The sequence below is a fragment of the Delphinapterus leucas genome, chromosome 7 (genome assembly GCF_059928025.1).
Source record: "Delphinapterus leucas isolate spDelLeu-1000000601 "Yukka" chromosome 7, BTC_Dleu_Yukka2, whole genome shotgun sequence".
Classification (NCBI taxonomy): Eukaryota; Metazoa; Chordata; class Mammalia; order Artiodactyla; family Monodontidae; genus Delphinapterus; species Delphinapterus leucas.
The window spans coordinates 69960884-69981140 of record NC_143135.1 but is presented as its reverse complement, the minus strand read 5'-3'; the positions used below and the strand labels follow the sequence as shown (position 1 = coordinate 69981140).

The 20257-nt window shown below is 38.6% G+C and overlaps 2 protein-coding genes across 5 annotated transcripts in view; one reads left to right on the top strand and one right to left on the bottom strand.

The window, feature by feature from the left end:
* Positions 1-321: 321 nt before the first annotated feature.
* On the bottom strand, positions 322-9010 carry ANKRD49 (ankyrin repeat domain 49). Its single transcript, XM_022561374.2, has 3 exons — positions 8870-9010; positions 6036-6390; positions 322-4659 (listed from the first exon to the last, which is right to left on the bottom strand). The coding sequence occupies exons 2-3, from the start codon at positions 6291-6293 to the stop codon at positions 4198-4200; spliced, it is 720 nt and encodes a 239-aa protein (XP_022417082.1). The 5' UTR covers positions 6294-6390; positions 8870-9010; the 3' UTR covers positions 322-4197.
* A 33-nt stretch (positions 9011-9043) lies between these two features.
* The window catches only part of MRE11 (MRE11 double strand break repair nuclease), a 70937-nt gene continuing 59723 nt past the window's right edge, over positions 9044-20257 (top strand). For 2 of the 4 annotated variants that reach the window (XM_089915405.1, XM_089915404.1), the window contains exons 1-3: positions 9044-9154; positions 12547-12679; positions 17618-17778. In XM_089915405.1, coding sequence (XP_089771531.1) covers positions 12602-12679; positions 17618-17778 — 239 coding nt within the window. In that variant the 5' untranslated portion in view covers positions 9044-9154; positions 12547-12601. Of the gene's footprint in view, positions 9155-9879; positions 9998-12546; positions 12680-17617; positions 17779-20257 lie in introns of those variants that run through there. The other 2 variants (XM_022561353.2, XM_089915406.1) reach the window with 2 other exon arrangements.

Here is a 20257-nt window from a genome sequence, read left to right as displayed (position 1 = left end):
GTCCAACTTCATTCTTTTGCACGTGGATACCCAGTTTTCCCAGAACCATTTATTGAAAAAGGCTATTTTTTCCTCCATTGAATTTTCTTGACACTATTGTCAAAAGTATTCAGTGCTCCATAAATGTGAGGGTTTATTTCTGGATTCAAAATTCTGTTCCATTGATATATATGTTTATCCTTATGCCAGTACCACAAGCTTTCTAGTAAGCTTTGAAATAAAAAAGTGTGAGTTCTCCAACTCTGTTTTTCTTTTTTCGAGATTGTTTGGCGCTTCTGGCTTCTTTGCATTTCCATATGAATTTTAGGTTCAGCTTGTCAATTTTTGTGAAGAAGTTAGCTGGAATTTTGATAGAATTGCATTGAATCTATAGATCAATGTGGGAGGTAGTGCCATCTTAACAATAATAAGTGTTTTGATCCATGAAAATGGGATGTCATTCTGTTTATTTTGTGCTTCTTTAGTTTCTTTCAACAATCTTTTATAGTTCGCAGAGCAAAAGTTTTGTACTTCTTTTGTTAAGTTTATTCCAAAGTACGTTTTTTCTTGTCAATGCTATTATAAATGAAATTGTTTTCTTAGTTTAATTTTCAGTTTGCTCATTGATACTATATAAAACTAAAGTTGATTTTTGTATATTGATCTGGTATCCTGGAGCATTGCTGAACCCATTTATTAGTTCTTATAGTTTTTTCCCAGTGGATTCCTTATGATTTCTCATATACAAGATCATATCACCTGCATATAGAGATACTTTTAGTTCTTTTCCAATCTGGATGTCTTTTCTTTTCTTTTCTTGCCTAATTGCCCTGACTAGAATCTGCAGTAAAATGTTTAATAGAAGTGGTGAGAGCAGACATCCTTGTCTTATTATTATTATTTTTTTTGAAAATGTGACTTGTTTTATTTACTAGGGGAGCATTTGAAACTTTGAAAAAGAACATCCATTTTTTTAAAATTAATTTTTATTGGAGTATTGTTGCTTTACAATGTTGTGTTAGCCTCCACTGCACAACAAAATAAATCAGCCATACACATAGAGATATCCCCTCCCTTTTGGACTTCCCTCCCATTTAGGTTACCACAGTGAATTAGGTAGAGTCCCCTGTGCTATAGAGTATGTTCCCATCAGTTGTCTATTTTGTACATAGTATCAATATACATAGTATCAATACACAGTATATGTGTCAATCCCAGTCTCCCAATTCCTCCCACCCAACCCCTTTCCCCCTTGGTATCCATACATTTGTTCTCTACCTCAGTATCTCTATTTCTGCTTTGCAAATAAGATCATCTACACCATTTTTCTAGATTCCACATATATGTTATTATACAATATTTGCTTTTCTCTTTCTGACTTCCTTCACTCTGTATGACACTCTCTAGGTCCATCCACCTCTCTACAAATGACCCAATTTCATTCCTTTTCATGGCTGAGTAATATCCCATTGCATATATGTCCCACAGCTCCTTTATCCATTCCTCTGTTGATGGATCCTTGTCTTATTCTTAATCTTACAGTGAAAGCACTCAGTCTTTCACCACTAAGTATGATGTTAAGTTTTGGGGGTTTTTTAGATGTCCTTTATCAGGCTGAGGAACTTCCTTTCTATTCCTAGTCTGTTGAGAGTTTTTATCATGAAGTTTAGCTGTAACTCTTTCCTTTGTTATTTTAGTGGTTGCATTAGTGTTTATGGTATACAACTTTAACTTTTCATGGGCTACCTTCAAGAGATATTATACCACTTCAGGCATATTTTAAGAGCATTCTATGGACTTCCCTGGTGGCACAGTGGTTAAGAATCTGCCTGCCAATGCAGGGGACACAGGTACGATCCCTGGTCCCAGAAGATCCCATGTGCCGTGGAGCAACTAAGCCCATGTGCCACAACTACTGAGCCTGCACGCCACAACTACTGAAGCCTGCATGCCTAGAGGCTGTGCTCCGCAACAAGAGAAGCCACTGCAGTGAGAAGACTATGCACTGCAATGAAGAGCAGTCCCTGCTCACCGCAACTAGAGAAAGCCCTCACGCAGCAACAAAGACTCAATGCAGCCAAAAAAAGAAATTCCATTTCTCTCCTTCCAGCCATTATATAACTGTTGACATATATTTTACTTTTAGATATGTTATAAACTCTGTAAAAATTGTTAATATTTTTCTTTAAACAGTCAATTATCTTTTAAAGATACTAATTTTCCAAATCTGTATCATAATATTTACTTGTAAAATTAATGAGACCATTTAAGGTACTTTGACAATCACAAACATTTGCAATTATCTTTTCTATATTACTAATAGTTTTTTTAAACCATCTTAACCATTTTAAAGTGTTGAGTATATTTACATTGCTGTGTAATGGATCTCTAGAACTTTTTCATCTTGCAAAACAGAAACTCTATACCCATGGAACACCAGCTCCCTATTTCTCCCTTCCCCCAGACCCTGGCAACAACCATTTTACTTTCTGTTTCTATGAATTTGAATATTTTATTTATTTTTTTATTATTATTTTTTAATAGATTTATTTATTTTTGGCTGTGTTGGGTCTTCACTGCTGCACACGAGCTTTCTGTAGTTGTGGCGAGCGGGGGCTACTCTTCGTTGCAGTGCACGGGCTTCCCATTGCAGTGGCCTCTCTTGTTGTGGAGCATGGGCTCTAGGCACGTGGGCTTCAGTAGTTGTGGCACACGGGCTCAGTAGTTGTGGCTCACAGGCTCTAGAGCGCAGGCTCAGTAGTTGTGGTGCACGGGCTTAGTTGCTCCGTGGTATGTGGGATCTTCCCCGGACCAGGGCTTGAACCCGTGTCCCCTGCATCGGCAGGCGGATTCTTAACCACTGCGCCACCAGGGAAGTCCCTTTGAATTTGAATATTTTAGATGTCTCATATGAGTGGACTCATACATAATTTGTCTTTTTGTGATTGGCTTATTTTATTTAGCATAATGTTCTCAAGGTTAATCCCTGTTGTAGCATGTGTTAGGATTTCCTTCTTTTTTAAGGCTTAATAATATTCAATTTTCTGTATATACTACATTTTCTCTATTCATTCATCTGTCAGTGGGCTTTTGGGTTGCTTCCATCTCTTAGCTGGAATGAATAAACATGTTATGGATCCAAGGAAGATACACAGGTAAAAAAAGAACTCATGCTTTTTTTTTGGTTGTTCAAAACTTTTATTTTTTTTTTGGAATATTTATATTTATGCTTTTGTCACTATCCACAATGTGGCTTTTAAAAAAGGCCTGAGCCACTTTGCGGTTCTCACCCCAATATAATCAGCATCCCCTCATTCTTAGAATTCCTTTTCCCTGTCACTTTGTCATTGTGTGGCTTGTATAAAATGAGGACCCTGGAAAAGAACACTTCCTGTGAACTTGAGAGTCTAGATGAGCAGTGCCCAGCTCAGCAGGACCAGGGAGGTAAAACTAGCTGGAGAGCAGATACGTTATGATCTGAACCAAGGTATAGTTGTGCGCATGTCTGAAGGGTCGTGCTGACTCACCAGCAGCATAAAGAATATGCAGGTTGACCAGGGTGAGGTAGGATGGTCCACAGGATTGTGTGGATTGTGGGAGGGGGCAGTATATAAAATTCGTGGATTAAACACCTAGCTACTTCCTGAAAATGGCCTAGGTTCTAGAAAACAAAGATCTAGGTGTCTTGATTTTTTTTTAATTTACGGAGATTCAAGACACTAATATGTTCATTCTTACGGTTTACAATGAAAGCAAATGGCTATGGTGATGCAGAGAAGACAGCTGAACTGCACCAGTATATTAAGAGTTTTAAATGAAATTCTGAGTTACCTGACCTTATAAAAATACACATTAATATACTAAATACTGCACAAAGATCTAGGATGGGGGAATATTTAAAAATACATTTCTCTTGGATCAGCACCAAAAATATCATTAGTTTTCTGTACAGCTTGTGACAAGTTTTTCAGTATAGGTAAGTTAAAATGATTTGATAAAAATCACAAACACCACGGAAATCATTAAAGATATATCCAATCAACTTCCAAATACATTTTGACATCAAGGTCAGGCAATTCACTTGGAAGGATATTATCGTGAGTACCACTGAATTACTGTCCTAAGACTTTTGATGTCAACTTTGTATGATGGGGACATTTCACATCTCACACAAAGGAGGCACTGGGACTTAGAAACTTAAGAAAATTATTAGAACCATTAAGACTGAGGTGAAGAATTTGTGCAGCCTTCCACAATTTCAAAGAGGTAGTGATAGATGCTTGTCCTCCTGGCGATGTCAAATGCAGTTTCTTCCAGGTTGTTCTTCAGACCTGCTTTGATGTAGCGGTTCATCAGGAGGAGTTCAAGGGTATCTTTGCTGTCTCTGTTCCCAGCAGCTAGATGTAAGGGGGTCAAGAGGCCTTTTGTTTGGGCGTTGATGTCTGCATCATGCTGCAGTAAGAAAGAAGCCACTCTGGTGTTATTCCACTTACAGGCACTGTGCAGGGGTGTCCAGCCATCCACAGTCACCGCGTGAACATCTGCCCTGTGTGCAATCAACTCCCGGACCACGTCTAAGTGTCCGCTGTAGGCTGCTCGATGGAGCGGGGTGTACCCATCTTCATCTCGAGTGTTCACGTGGGTGGCCTTTTCTGAAAGCAGTCTTCGCACTGTGGTCAGCTGAGAAGAAAATAGATCTTTTACAAACCCAACTCGAAATGAAACAATAAGCAAAGAAAATTAAACCATCTAGTGTTCGATTTAATTAAGTTAAATAAAAACTTCTTTGTTAGCAGATGACTGTAAAATAAAAAATACGATTTTTGGGGGGGGTGGGGAACTGATTTAACAATGAACAAGTCAGTGTTAACTATAAACTGTTGATTCTAAGACCATGATTCTCTGAATACCAAACCATACATTTATTCCTGGTCTAATGAAGGCTTATTGTATAAAAGCTATAGTCCTAAATGAATAATACAGGCTAGAATTGTATTAATATTTTATATTTCATCTGCGAAGAAAACATAGTAATGGAACAGACTGATCTTTCTGTAGTAGGATTACCACACCAATATACATACTGTATAAAACTTTAAAAAATACCTACTGTATAGCACAGGGAACTCTACTCAATATTCTGTGATAACCTAAATGAGAAAAGAATCTAAAAAAGAATATATGTATAACTGAATCACTCTGCTGTACATCTGAAACCAACACAACGTTGTAAATCAACTACACTCCAATTAAAAAAAAAAACTTCTTTTAACAGTAGAATACAATGGTAACAAGGAAGTCGAGATTAAGGAGCGCAATTCCTTCTAACTAAAACCACCTCAGATACATGTTTTCAGGAAGTGATTTTCAGTTTGGTCTGAGGACCTCTGGTGGGATGCAGTCTGCTCTTGGCTTAAAAAGTTATCCAAAAATATAAGACCATTTATTAGTTTATTAACAGAGGCATGGGGGAACTTAGTAAAACAAGATACAAATGGCTAAGTGGGAAGAACAGACTTTGGCTGTTAAGCAGGGTCATCCTACTTGGACGATTCTGGGCAAATTAATGTTCCTGAATCTCAACTTCTTAATCTGTAAAAGGGAAGAATATGACATATCTTATAGGGATATATGAGGATTAAATCAATAATGTAGTAAGGCACATGGTATAGTTGGTATTTAATAAATGTTAATTCCCATCCTCTCTTTACTAAATACTTGTCTTTAGGATGACCCTAATGACTTAATATAAATGATTTAAAGATAAAGATGATTGCTTGCTCTCTTTATAATTATTCTTAAAGCTCCCCAAAATACCCATGTGACACTTTGTAGCTACTATGTGTTTTCACATACATTGCCTCTGTATAAAACCCTGTATGAAAGAGGCAGGTATTATGGTGGCCATTTTTACAGATAAGAAAATAGAGGTTCAGAAACAGTAGGCTTTGCCCGAAGTTACAGACTAAAGCAAGATTCAGGACAGGTCTTCTGGCTTCCAATCTAATACGTTTCCTACTAAATTAAGGTTTCCTCTTTAACTGTTCTTTTTTTACCCGATTTTTTTCAGCAGCCCAAAGAAGCAATTTGCTTGGATCTTTTTCCATTTTTTTTTCTTGCAATTGATACCACTCTTCAGTTTTTTCATCTTGCTCTTCATCTTCATCAGAATTCCCTACCCAGAGACTTTGGGTGCCAGTGGGAATAAGGTGTCCATGTGTTTCTAATAATTCAAGTTGGTTAAAGTGTTCAGAAAAGTCCAAGGAGTTCTCTGGGTCTGGTTTTCCATCATCATTTACTTTCTGTTTTTCCATTTTTACTACTATTCTAAATACAAAGCATTTCAAATGCCAGAGTATAAATAATCTTTCCAGAGATGAATTATGTCTGCTTTATTTTATTCATCAAGATCTGAAACACAAACACAAAAATTAGGAGCAAAATGGTTATTGAGGCTTTATCAATAGCATAGATAAGTCTTGCAAATATACACAAATAAGCCCTGTCTAAACTTTTTTGGTGTTTATTAATACCCTTCACATTCATTAAATATTGGAACTGACAGATTTCAGTTATCTTTATTTTTAATATTGTTTTTCTACTAAGTCAGTGGTTATAACACTATTTTGAATCTATTGGTTCACATACTATATTGTATTATGCTAACAGTGATTAATGCTTGAAGCTTTTAAATTATACCTAATAAAGATAACCACATTCACGATTTTTATAGACTAGACACACAGAAGCTATAAAGCAGGAGCAAAAATTTTTAGTTCCTAAAAAATCTACTTCCAAGAATCAGAGATTCTTAGAGATGGAATAGCCCCCAAAGGACATGTGTCCCAATCTCTCATCAATGCAGATATCTTTATCATGACATCTGTAATAATCAACCTATTTCTACTTTAACAGTTTCAGGCTTAGGAAAATTCACTGCTTTAAAACGTAGTCCTATTCATTGACAGATAACTATAGTTCTTAGTTGGGTCCTTGTTTTGAAACGGAACTTTGGCTGTCATTTACTCCTTCATTCAACAAAGATGAATAGAATGCCTGGTATGTGCCAGTCTCTGGGTACTGGGATTCAATAATGAACAAGATCCACATCTTAACCTCAAGAAGCTTCCTGTCTCGTCAGGGAGATTGGCAAAGACAGTGTTTAAGTGCTATAATAAGACCATATCTAGATATGATGAATATACAGGAAGGTCGTAATTAACCCAGTCCTCAGGGAGTAGAGAAGGCTTCCTGAAGGAAATGATATTTATTCTGCTAGGCTGCCATAACAATTTATAAACCAATATCAGCTTAAAGAGTTATGCAGCAGATTAAACTTTAACCAATTAAACAAAATGAGAATAATAGATATTTTAAAAATATTTCTCAGCTTCCCAACTATATTTGTCGAAATCTTATCAGTCTTTCATGACTCTTCTCAGATGTTGCCTCCTTCATTAAGTCTTTCTTGAGCCTCCAAATTAGATCTCTCTCTAGTTTCTACTTTTTTTGTGCTACATACTGTTTTATTTCACCACTAATTTTGTTCTTGTTTTAGTCTCTTAAAAGATTGTAAGCTTAAGGATAGGGACTATATTTAACTTACATTTATGTCCCACTTATATAAAGCAAACATTAAGAAATATTTGTAGAATTAAATAGAATTAAAGCCCTATCACTTGATTTTGCTTGGAATGGATTCTGAGAAATTTGAGAGTTAGTCGTGTACCCCTAAGATACTGATTTCTTTCTACCTAATTTTCACGAGCTTTAATTGATACAATCCTAATGCATCAGTAGATTTTATTACTACTGCCAAGAGCATTAAAGTCAAGTTTAAATTTATCACGCATGACCAGTACCTTCTCTGGACCTGTTACTTTGTTGCACAATGAAAGGATTGTACTAAAGGATTTCCAAAGACTGTCCAACTTTACAGAGTCAATCGAGAGACCCTATCAGAAAGGCTTTATGTTCTAATATTTTCACTTTCCTCAAACTGTTCTCTGAACTTTGCAATACAAAAGTGATCACAAATCTACTCATTAAACACTTTATTAAATACCTTACTGTATAGTTCACTTGTCATTTGTATCAACCACAGTAACATTATAGCACAGATCTTATACCCCCCTTTCCTTTTCATAAAAACTCTTTTTATAATTTAAATTTACTGTTCCAGGTACAATAAATTACATATAAAAATTTCTTAATGGATTTAATTTAAAAAGTCAACCCCAGGTGCATCTCCCTGATTCAGGGCTTAAAAAGCCGATCAAGATACCTACTTGATGATACTCCACCAAGAAGAACTAGGGTATGTTTTTTAAAGATCACATTCCATAAGAGATCTAAACTATGTTAACTCTTAACAATTCAGTGACAGGTGGGGCCGTAAACCCCATTTTACAAGTGAAGGCGCTGAGGTTCTGATAGATTAAAACAACTTTCAATGGAACTAAAAGCCCAAATTTTCTAATTCAAAAGTTTCACATTGTTTTTTAATGTACTCTATTTTACTGCTGTCAGCACAAAGCAATGCAGATGTGCTGAACCCGAGATCCAGGCAGACAATAAGGGGACGCAGGGAAAGTCTTGTAAACTGGAGTCCGAATGCTCAATCTCTGGGGAGTGGAGGTGAGGGAGAAGACCACCAGTCCCGGCCCTCCAGCACCGGCTGGTCACTTCACAGGCCCAGGAGTCGCGTCTGAGGCCTTCCGAACTTCTACGAGCGAAGAAGCCGCTCCAGCCCTACTTAGGACCCACGACGCGGCCCGATTTGCAGGGCTCGGCAGGGGTCGACAGGGGACCCGCCCCTTTGGGCCCAGGAGTTCTTAGGTGGCGCCAGGCGACCAAGAAGCGTGGCCCCGGACGAGAAAGACCTACCCACCTTAGAGAGGGGGAAATCGCCGCCGGAAAGCTCGCTTCCGGGGTTCGTCCCCCGGGCTACTCAGGATTGGCTCCTGTATGAGGGCGGGTCCTCGCTGCAACTTTTCCTGCTACCTTACGGCAGTCGGCCCCCAATGAGAGGAGTTGAAGCGCCTACGTCATTTATGAGGTATCGCGAGAGAAGGAGGTGCCTTTTTCTCTCCCGCTTAATTCATGTTTATGGCCAAGCTGCTTTTCAGGCGGTGCTGTTGCTTTTCTTCTCAAGAATCTCCCTCCTTCTTCCCGGGTAAAAGACAGCCTCGGGTTCCAGGGTGGGACTTTGGAGAGTCCAGATGTGGGGTAGTTTAGGAGTCGCTTTCTGTATCTGCAGGATCGCTAGCGGAAGCCCAGAGAGGATTGACTCTGGGCCGGGTAGGCTCGGGAGGAGCCTGGGAGGTTTCCGCGTTCTGGTTTCTGAGGGTCCGGTGGTGCGGGGCTGCTGAGGCTTAGAATCCCCACCGAACCAGGAATCCGGACGTGGGAGGGGTCGTTCCGCGGTGGCAGCCGCTCCTCCCCAAAGATCCTGGCCATTTTCCTTAAACCACGTGTTTCTGCTTATTTACACTAGCTTTAAACGTGGACCCCCTATCTTTTCAAAACAAGCCCATTCCTTAAAAAAAAATTTTGTGTTTAAGCAGGAAATACGGGGTCGCCTCATGCTCCAGCCCATGCATGCAACTTAAACATTTCTGCACATCCAGAGTTCGTGTGCTAAACCAGAACTATTGGGTGTGACCCTTTTTGCCCATTCATTTAACAAGCATTAGCTTCCCATGGGGCATAGAAAGGGAAACAGGAGAGGAGCTTAATCATAATGGTGAAACTAGAGTGTCACTGGAGATATGTTTTTCTGTTTTGCTTTTAAGCTCTGAAAATAAAAGTATAGTAGGTGCTTAATTGAAAATGAGACACTTCCAAAATTGCCAGTCTGCTTTTTAAAAATGTGTTTTAAATAATATAATTTTGTTTTAGAATTTGGAATCGAGTGAGTTTTCTGACGTGTTTGAGCACAGAACCCAGGGGTACTTGGAGAGAGAAGTGGTCCTGGAGCAGCTGGACTGATCATAGAAATGAGTCCTGCAGATGCTCTGTAAGCACCTGTCTTCCGAAGTCGTCTTTGTTGCTTTGGGTTTCTACAGTCTATCAACTATGATCACCATAAAAGAAAACTTATTTAATAAATTACGAGTAAATAAAGACCTTGCCTCTGAATACAAGTGTTAGTCATCAAAATGAATATTTGGAATGGTTAACATTTCATGCTATATGTTTATTAACTAAAGATAATATGCAGCTATAGATTGGGGTTTTGCAGTAGGTTGGCATATTGCTATATAAGTTTATGTTCTTATGTTTTGTCTTAAACTATTGAAGCTATAAATATGCTTGGACTAAGTCTTACTAGCTAATGCAAGTCTTTTTTTTTTCTTAATTTATTTTTGGCTGCGTCGGGTCTTCATTGTTGCGGCGGGCTTTCTCTACCTGCGGCGAGCGGGGTTGCGGTGTGCAGGCTTCTCATTGCGGTGGCTTCTCTTGTTGCAGAGCTCGGGGCTCTAGGCGCGCGGGCTTCAGTAGTTGTGGCTCATGGGCTTAGTTGCTCCGCAGCATGTGGGACCTTCCCGGACCAGGGATCAAACCCGTGTCCCCTGCATTGGCAGGGGGATTCTTAATCACTGAGCCACCACGGAGGTCCTAATGCAAGTCTTTTAAAGCAGATTTTTAAAGAAGTAAATTGCTTTAGTACTGAATAAATTGCAAATGAATCTGACTAAAATGAAAATAAATAAAAGGACTAGAAAAAGTTATGTGGAAAAAGCTTCAAACTTGGAATCTTTCACCCTTGTTTTAATTTCTTTTTATCTATCTGTCTATCTATCTGTCTATCTATCTATCTAATCTATCTAGGCTGCACTGGGTCTTCGTGGCAGCGCGCCCCGTCTTCCTTGCAGTGCACGGGCTTCTCTAGTTGCGGGCTCTAGAGCGCGTGGGTTTAGTAGTTCCGGTATGTGGGCTTAGTTGCGGCATGTGAGGTCTTAGTTCCCCAACCAGGGATTGAAGCCGGGCCCCCTGCATTGGAAGCACAGAGTCTTAACCACTGGACTACCAGAGAAGTCCCCTTAATTTCTTAATTAGCATTGTGTAACCTTGGATAAGTTAGCAAGCCTCTAAACTTTGTCTCCATTTCTTCATTTGTATAATTGGATTACAAATGACTCTCACGGCTTCCCTGGTGGTGGCGCAGTGGTTAGGAATCCGCCTGCCAATGCAGGGGACACGGGTTCGAGCCCTGGTTGGGGAAGATCCCACATGCCACCGAGCAACTAAGCCTGTGCGCCACAACTACTGAGCCTGTGCTCTAGAGCCCGTGAGCCACAACTCCTGAGTGCACGTGCCACAACTACTGAAGCCCCCGTGCCTACACCCCGTGCTCTGCAACAAGAGAAGCCAACGCAATGAGAAGCCTGTGCACCGCAACGAGGAGTAGTCCCTGCTCTCCGCAACTAGAGAAAGCTGGCGCACAGCAACGAAGACCCAACGTAGCCAAAAAAAAAAAAAAAAAAAGACTCTTAGATTAATTCTCATATTTAAGTGAGAGACCTCAAGGGAAAATACCTTACAAATTGCTATGGAAGTCTGGGTAGCAATCTGAAAGTATTCTGACTTACCCGTATGTATATAGCAATCAGAACTGTTCAGATCATTTTGAAGTTTATGAAGAGAAATCTTTTCTGGAAAATTCTCTTTTGTATAAAGATTTGAATTTTGGAGATATATATATAAATTTTTTTTGAAGTTCGTATGGTTTAGTGAAAACAGCCTGAGTGTTAATACCGGGTTTTACTTCCATTTCTACCATGTTGTTTCATGATAAATCAGTTAATTTCCCTGTATATAGCTTTCTAGTTTTTCAGAGATAACAATACTTAACCTGTTTATGTGTGGGAGTTGAGATGAGATCAGGGATACCAAAATATTTTAAAGACAATTAAAAGTTATATTAAGTTTAAGAGAGAATTAATAACTATCATATTGCTGCTTCACACGAAAGTACTTTTGAATACTACCAAACTTAAATGGCATTGTAAATTAGTTTTGTTACTTGGCCAAAGTCATTAGTGAAAAACTAACTTTGTATGGAGAGCAAACTTCTTCAGGGGCCTGGATGTAAGTTACTAGTTTATTAGGATAAAAATCTACTTATAAAGTAAGGGGAAGGGCTTTTAAAATTAACCAGTTAATTCTAATTTTCCTGGGAAAGTGCAAAGTAGATAAATAGCAAGTTTAGATACTGGGATCAAATCCTCTTGGATTTTTGCTGTAGAACAGAGCAGGAAAACAACCAAGCTTTCAAATCCAGGTTACATATCAGTTTATGAAACTGGTTGTAATGAGGTTATACATTTCTGAAGCAGTTACAAAACCTTTTAAAAATGTGTGTACATTTGTTCTGCTTTGTATTAGTGGTAAGAAAACTGTGACATTAATGGTCTGTTGAATGCTTCAAATTTTTGGACCTAGTTTAGGGCTAGAAAAATGATTTTACGTCATAACTGCTATTATTTTATAGATTTAGGTTTCAGTTTGCTTGAACATCCTTTTAATGAATTATATTGACGTGTTTCTTCTTTTTAAATACAGCGATGATGAAAATACATTTAAAATCTTAGTTGCAACAGATATTCATCTGGGATTTATGGAAAAAGATGCCGTCAGAGGAAATGATACGTTTGTAACACTTGATGAAATTTTAAGACTTGCCCAGGAAAATGATGTGAGTTTAGTTTGCATTTTTGCGATTTCTACCAAGTTCCCTTACTCAACTTGCTCTTTTTCCTTTTAAAGATAGAGGTTTGTTTTATAGGCCCATTAGCTCACACTGCCTGCTTAAATATCAGTATACTGAAAGCCCAAAGCAGATTTTGTGTGCTTTATTCCCTGAATTCAAGTAGGAGCTACTTTTGTAAATAGTCTGTAAAAATTTACAAATATTTACAGTGTTTACTGAGTGCAGCATCCCGTGGCAGTTTCTATTTGAAATGTAAAGATGACTGTCATAGTTTCTGCTTTCAAAGAACATGCAGCAAGCAAGTCAGTATGTGAGATATGATAAACGTCAAAGATGCTCAGATGCAAGAGCCATAAGGTTATAAACAGCATTTCCTGGGAGTTTGGAGGTAGAAGAGATCACATTTAGATGAGGATAGCAAGATGAGGTGAATGAAGTGGCATTTAACTCGGGCTTAGAAGGATGGTAGGCTTTTAATGAGTGAAGAGCAAAGAGAGTGTACACCTCCCGTGAAGCAGTAGGAAGGGCACAGAGGCGAGATGATTGGTCCATTAGGGGTACAGCAGCTGTTTGGCTCACTGGTAGGTCGCGTGTTAGAAAGCGCACTGAAAGACTAGAAATGTGATTTGAGCTGCATCAAGAGCTTCAAATACCAGATTGAGGAGTTTGTACCCCGTTTAATAGAAAGTCTTCCGGCAACAGAGTACAGCATGAAGGCAAGATAAGTTGGAGGCTTTTTAAAAGTGGTGCCATGGAATGGAAAAGAGGAAGTGAATGCAGGAGATAATACAAAGAGAGGATTTGGATACTTTGATTGGTTAGTCAGTCGTAGGGGGTGGGGATGAGGGAGAAGGGGATGACGGTGACTCTGGAGTGTATTATGTTTGGGTGGATGGTGGTACCAATAATAGAAGTAGGTTTTAAGTAAGGAAGATTTCTTCCTTATTTTCATACTTCCTTATAACATCCTTCCTAATGTGGGAAGGTGATGAATTCTGATTGAGACCATTTGAGTTGGAGATTCCAATAGGACATTCAAGGAAACATTCCAGCAGACAGTTGAAATGTCCATCTCGAGCCCAAAAGACAGCTGGGGAATAAATATAAATTCTGGGGACTTGCAGACTTCAACCTTGACTTTTCCTCAGAGTTCTCTTCAGTTTTTCTACAAGTCCTTTGGTTCTTATTCCCAAATGTATACAAGTGGAACCTCTCTACTATTTTCTACCTTCATGTCTGTAAACTTAGTCCAAAACTTTTGTCATATTTTGCTGGACTGCAGTAGCTCCCCTTAGGTTTTTTTACTTCCATTCTTTCCCCCTACAGTATTCAGCATAGCAGCCAAAGTGAACTTAGAAAAATCATGTCAGATCATGTCACTCTGCTGCTTATAATCTAAGTGGCCCTCCACTGAATCTAGAATAAAAATTAAACTACAAGGTTCAGTGTGATCTGGCCCCTGCCAGGAGACTTCATCTCCTTCCACTCTGCCTGGTTAGTTTGTGCTTCATCCATACAGAGATGTTTGTTCTACTCTGGTACCTCTGCATGTGTGGTTCTCTTCCTGCTCAGAGCACCTTGATCTTGCCAGGGTTGACTTCTCAGTTCTCAATTCAAGTTTTACCTTTTTGGGGGAGGTCTTACCTGATGTCTCCAAACACTCTTATCACATTACTCATTTATTTTTTTTTATAGCACCATCTGAAATAATTTATTGAATTATTTACGTGTGTATTATCTTCTTTACTAGAAGGTGAACTCCATGAGAATGAAAAATCTTTTTTGCTTGCTCATGTGTATCCTAGTACCTAGAAAGGATCTGGCAAGCAGTAGGCACTTTTTTTTTTGCGGTACGAGGGCTTCTCACTGTTGTGGCCTCGCCTGTCGCGGAGCAGAGGTTCCGGACGCGCAGGCTCAGCGGCCATGGCTCACGGGCCCAGCCGCTCCGCGGCATGTGGGATCCTCACGGACCGGGGCACGAACCCGCGTTCCCTGCATTGGCAGGCGGACTCTTAACCACTGCGCCACCAGGGAAGCCCAGTAGGCACTCTTATAAATGAGTCTCCTTTTACCCTGAGGGCAGAGAAATTTGCAGTCAAAGAAGGTCTGTTTCCTGTCAGAGAATCCTCTGTCCTTTCTTTTCTAACTCTTAGATGCTGAAGTATTTCTTTCCCTGAGCGCGAGCTTTTTTTTTTTTTCTCTACCTTGTCCTTTCCTTCCCTTCCATTTCCTCCTGTTTCCCCTCCCTGCATCCTTTAATCTTAACTGCCCCCTCCCACCTACAGCCCCATACTGGTACTTCCAAATGCATGTTTACTTCCCCCCATCATTTGTGTTTATTATTTCTTCTTATTGAAATCTAAATTCTTCCCGATTTTTAGGTTCTCTATTTTGTGGGCCTGTGCCATCTAACCAGCCTTATTTCTACTCTCTAGTTCTTTGGAATTTTTTTTTAACTTTTAATGTTGAAACAATATCAATCTTACATAAACATTGCAAGAATAGTACAAATAATTCCTTACCCTTCACCGAGATTTTCCTACACTTTACTACTACATTTGATTTATCCTCTCTCTTCATAAATACACACACACACTATTTTTTTTTTTGCGGTACGCGGGCCTCTCACTGCTGTGGCCTCTCCCATTGCGGAGCACAGGCTCCGGACGCGCAGGCTCAGCGGCCATGGCTCACGGGCCCAGCCGCTCCACGGCATGTGGGATCTTCCCGGACCGGGGCACAAACCCGTGTCCCCTGCATCAGCAGGCAGACTCTCAACCACGAGGGAAGCCCCACACACTTTTTCTGAACCATTTGAGAGTAAATTACATATGTAACCACAGTGCACTTATCAAAACCAGGGAATTATGTTGATCCAGTACAATCATGTAATTCTAAGATGCTGCCAGTTGTCTCGACAAAGTTTGTCATAGCAGTTTGGGGGCAGGTCAGTGGTGTCCAGTTGCCAATCCAGGATTACATTTTGCATTTAGTTGTCATGTCTCTTTAGTCTCTTGTAATCTGGGATGTTTCATCTGTCTGCCTTGTCTTTCATGACCCTGACACTTTTGAAGAGTCCAGGGTAGTTACTTTTGCAGAATATTCCTCAGTTGGAGATGTCCGACGTTTTCTCATGAGTAGATTCACTTTGGGCAGGAATACCACAGAAGCAAGTTGTGTTCTCAGTGATCCCTGGAGTCACAAACCAGTTTTTAAAAATATTAAAGAAAAATTTTTTTTTTGTTTGTGGTAAAATACACATACCATAAAACTTACCATCCTAACCATTTTTAAGGGTGCAATTGAGTAGTGTTAAGCACATTTGCATGGTTGAGTGACCAACCTCCAGAACTCTTTTCGTCTGGTAAAAGGGAAACTATATCATTTAAACAACTATTTCTCTTTCCCCTCCCCTGTAAAAATGTTTGTTTGCTTTGTTGTTTTTGTTTTGTTTCTTCTATGCCTTGGATTATGATCATTTTCTCCCTTTACTCAAATCACGTTTAGTTTAGAAGACCTGGCTTAAATCCCACATTTTTATTGAAGTCTCTCTGACTGTTGTCAGGGCAGAAATCTTTTCCTTCTTCCCTTCTAAGTTCCCTGGCTGGTCTAATAATCAAGTTGATGTAAGACAGATTAATAGGGTAAAAATAAATTTCCTATGTATGGGAGCCCCACAAAAGTATGAGACTCCTCAGCAGTGAAGTAATTGAGGCTTATCTGCCATCCTGAGCTAAGGAGAAGGGGAAAGGAGTCTGGGGCTTTAAAGGGGAGGAAGGCAATGCACAGGAAGATGAGATGAGCACATGTTTGGTAAACAGGTGTTTGCCATGCCATGCGATGTCTTTCTGATATCAGAAATTGTCTCTAGTAATAGCTCTCTTCCTGGTACATGCCCCCTATCCAGATTCTTTTAGGCAGTTTAGAGAGAGGTAAAAAAGCTTTTCCTGACTCTGCTGGGCCTTAATTGCCTTCAGCTCAAAACAGTCCCCATTGCCACAGTGGTCCATTTTGTGGTGACATATCCTGTTGCCCTCACTACTGTAGCCCATGACGATCTGTATTGCTGGGTTCTTTTGTATAATTAAGAACTTAATCAAGTTTCTTTAAGTAGATTGTACACTTTTGAAAGTGTGTTGGACTTTCTTTCTGTGTGATTTCCCTTCTCTCTGGTTGTTCCTGAATGTTCTTCCTCGAAATCTCGTTTATCCTTCATGGTGCAACTCAGATGCCACCATGTTAGCCCATTCTTCCCAGACGTTGTCCTCAGGTGAATTTCCTCCTCTCAGTTGGAATTAATTGTAATGTCATCTCTACTCCTGGTTTGTCTATATATCTGTTGTAGTGCGTGTCAGAGTCTGACTTACGTTTAGATGCTTAGCAGTTTGTCTCTCCCATTAGATTTTGAACATATTTAGGATAGGGATCGTATTTTATTTATCACACTCAGTATAGGGTATGGCACGCTGTCTGTATTTAATGAGGGCAAGGACATGATATATTTTGTAGATGGCTATTTCCTTAGCTGCCAGTGCCTGTAGGGACTCTAAATAATTGTTGAATGAATCAAGTGAATAATTTGGATTGAATCTGCTATCCCTTCCATAGGTTTTATTAAAGTGCTAAGTTTATGTTTGATTTGGATAACTTTAAAAAAAGAAGTATGATCACTTTGGGTAGTGTGAATTAGAAACTTGGTGTAGTAATTTGAAGATGGCCTTTTTGAAGGTGGTCTAGGAACCTAAGCTGAAGTCATATTAATAACCAGATTGAAAGGCCCTTTAACTAAACAAAATATGAAGCTTTAAATCTCCACACATAATTGTATCTTTTACAAGATTTTTTTTCTATCTCTTTGCGCTATAGTTTTAAAAATTTTACCTATAAAGCATACTAATTTTCACACTATTTTCTGTTGATTAGGTGGATTTCATTTTGTTAGGGGGTGATCTTTTTCATGAAAATAAACCCTCAAGAAAAACAGTACATAACTGCCTCGAGTTATTAAGAAAATATTGCATGGGGGATCGTCCTGTACAGTTTGAAATTATCAGCGATCAGTCGGTCAACTTCGGTTTTAGTAAGTAAGTATATGTAAATGCTTAAATGAATGTTTCCTTATGATATTTTAATATCACATGTATGTATAATATATAATATTTTCTGTATAAGACACATGAACACAGTAACAATTAGCCATTTTACCTTTACTATAAGCTATTTCCTTGGTAAATGTAGTTCTTTGAATTTTCTGTACATTGTTATATTAAATTCTATTTCCCTAATTAATAGTGAGATGAGTAACTTCTCAAATTTTTTTTGTACATTTGGTATCTCTTCTGTTCATATCCTTTGTCCATTTTAAAAATTGGGAGATTTTTGTCTTTTCCTGTTGAATTTGCAGGAGTTATTTCTAGATATTAAGCCTTTGCTAGGCATGTATTTTTTCCCAATCAGTGGATTGTCTTTTGACTTTGTTTACAGGGCCTTTTGATGACAGAAATATTTAATTTTGATGTTCATAGTCAAACACGTTATTTTTCTTCTTTAATATTTGTGCTTTGGGGACTTATTTACAATATTCACCTAGAACCCCATGTCATAAAGGTACTCTGTTTTTTCTTAAACATCGTACAGGATACCACATTGCATTTAGTTGAAATGGTCTCAAAATCTCCTTTCGCCTATGCCAGTCTTTTCGAGACAGACACTGACACTTTTGAATTGTACTGGTCAGATATTTTGTAGAATGTCTCTCAACTTGGGTTCTTCTCGTGATTAGACTAGGGTTATTGGTTTGGGGGAAAGAATATTCTTTATAGGTGAAGTGCCCTTCTCAGTATGTAAGGAGTACATGCTATCAACATGGCCTGCACTGGTGAGGTTAACCTTGGTCACTTGGTTAAGATGGTGTCTTGCAGGTTTCTCCACTGTCAAGTTACTATTTTTCCCTTTCCATATACTGTTTGTTAGAAGAGAGTAGCTAAGTCCAGCCCACACTCGAAGAGAGGGCATTATGTTTCACTTCCTGGAGAGAGCAAAGAGTATCAAAGAATTTATGGGCGTGTTAAAACCACTACAGTAATTGGTAAATATTTTAGGGGAGGCTATGCAACTATTCTGTTTCTCTTTAAAGTTTGTCCAATAATTTTAGCACTCGTCAGTGGCTCTTGCCTACAGCAGTTTTAACTGTGGTGTCCTAATGGTGATTTTCTAAACATTTCCCACATTCTTTCTGCATTTATTAATTGGAATAGTTCTGTAAAGATTTGTCCCTTGTCCCCCATTTGTTTATTTATTTATTCAATTGTCTATATCAGTAGGAATTTATTCAATTGTTTATATCAGTATGAACTCATTTTTTTTCCTTTGAATTGTAATTTAATACTATTATAATCTATTTTGTTGCTCAAATAAATTGTTCCAGCTTTAGCCATTGGGCACTCTTTCAGACCACCTCTTGGGTCCTTTCAACATGGCGTCATCTTTTTTCCCCCCTTTTTGGCTCTGTAAGATGCTCCAGGCTAATTTTGTATTTTCTTTTCCCTAGCTTTAGACTCATCCATTTCTTCAAGGAGTCTTGGTTCCTTTTGGAAGCTAGAATCTGGATGCTAGTCGTGCACATGGCTATTGTCTTGTCACTGCTTCTAGGCTCTCTCAGTGCACAGAGCTTAAATACACACACACACACACACACACACACACACATATACACACATGTATACATGTAAATGTAAAATAAATTTAAAAAAATATATATATATATAAAGTAACCCCTGAAAACAGACATAGCTATATTTATTTCTTATCTATTTGTATATATATATTTTAAAAATGAGTTTATATTGGGAGGTAAATTTTTGGAGATTTTTTTAGGTAAGAAAATGGCTATTTTTAACTTCGGATTGATAATTTGGCTGAGTATATAATTGGATTTTAAAAGATTCTTGTAATTTTTAACATATGTCCTTGTTTTTAAGAATTCTGATCAGTCTTTACCCGTCTTCTATTCAATTCAAATCTAAAACTTTATTATTTTTAAACTGCTTCACCCACCCCATAGATGTGTTTACCTATTTCTTTGCTTACTATTGCTGTTTCTTATGTTTCATTCCTTTTGTCTAGATTCAGTTTCCTTTCTGAAGTACAGTTTTTAGTAGTTTTTCACTGCCTGTCAGTAAACTCTTATTTTTAGGTGCTTTTGAGGAGTCTTGCTATCATTTTAGTTGCTGGAAAAGCAGTATAACATAGTGCTTAAAAGCATGGATTCTGATATAAGACTGTCTGAGGTCAAATCCTGGATTTGCCCTGCCTTAGTTTCATTATTATAAGATGGGAAAAGAATAGTGCTAATCTTACAGAATTGTTGTTAGGAGTAGTTGAGTTAATAAGAAAATTGCTTAGAATGATAGCTGGCATAAAGAAAGCACTCAGGTAACCATTAAGTTTTTCTCATTGCCCTTAGCATTTTGCAGTCTTACTGTGACATATTTAGTTGTGGATTTAGTTCTATTTATCCTGTTTGGGCTACATGCATTTCAAACTAAGAATTTTTTTTGCAGC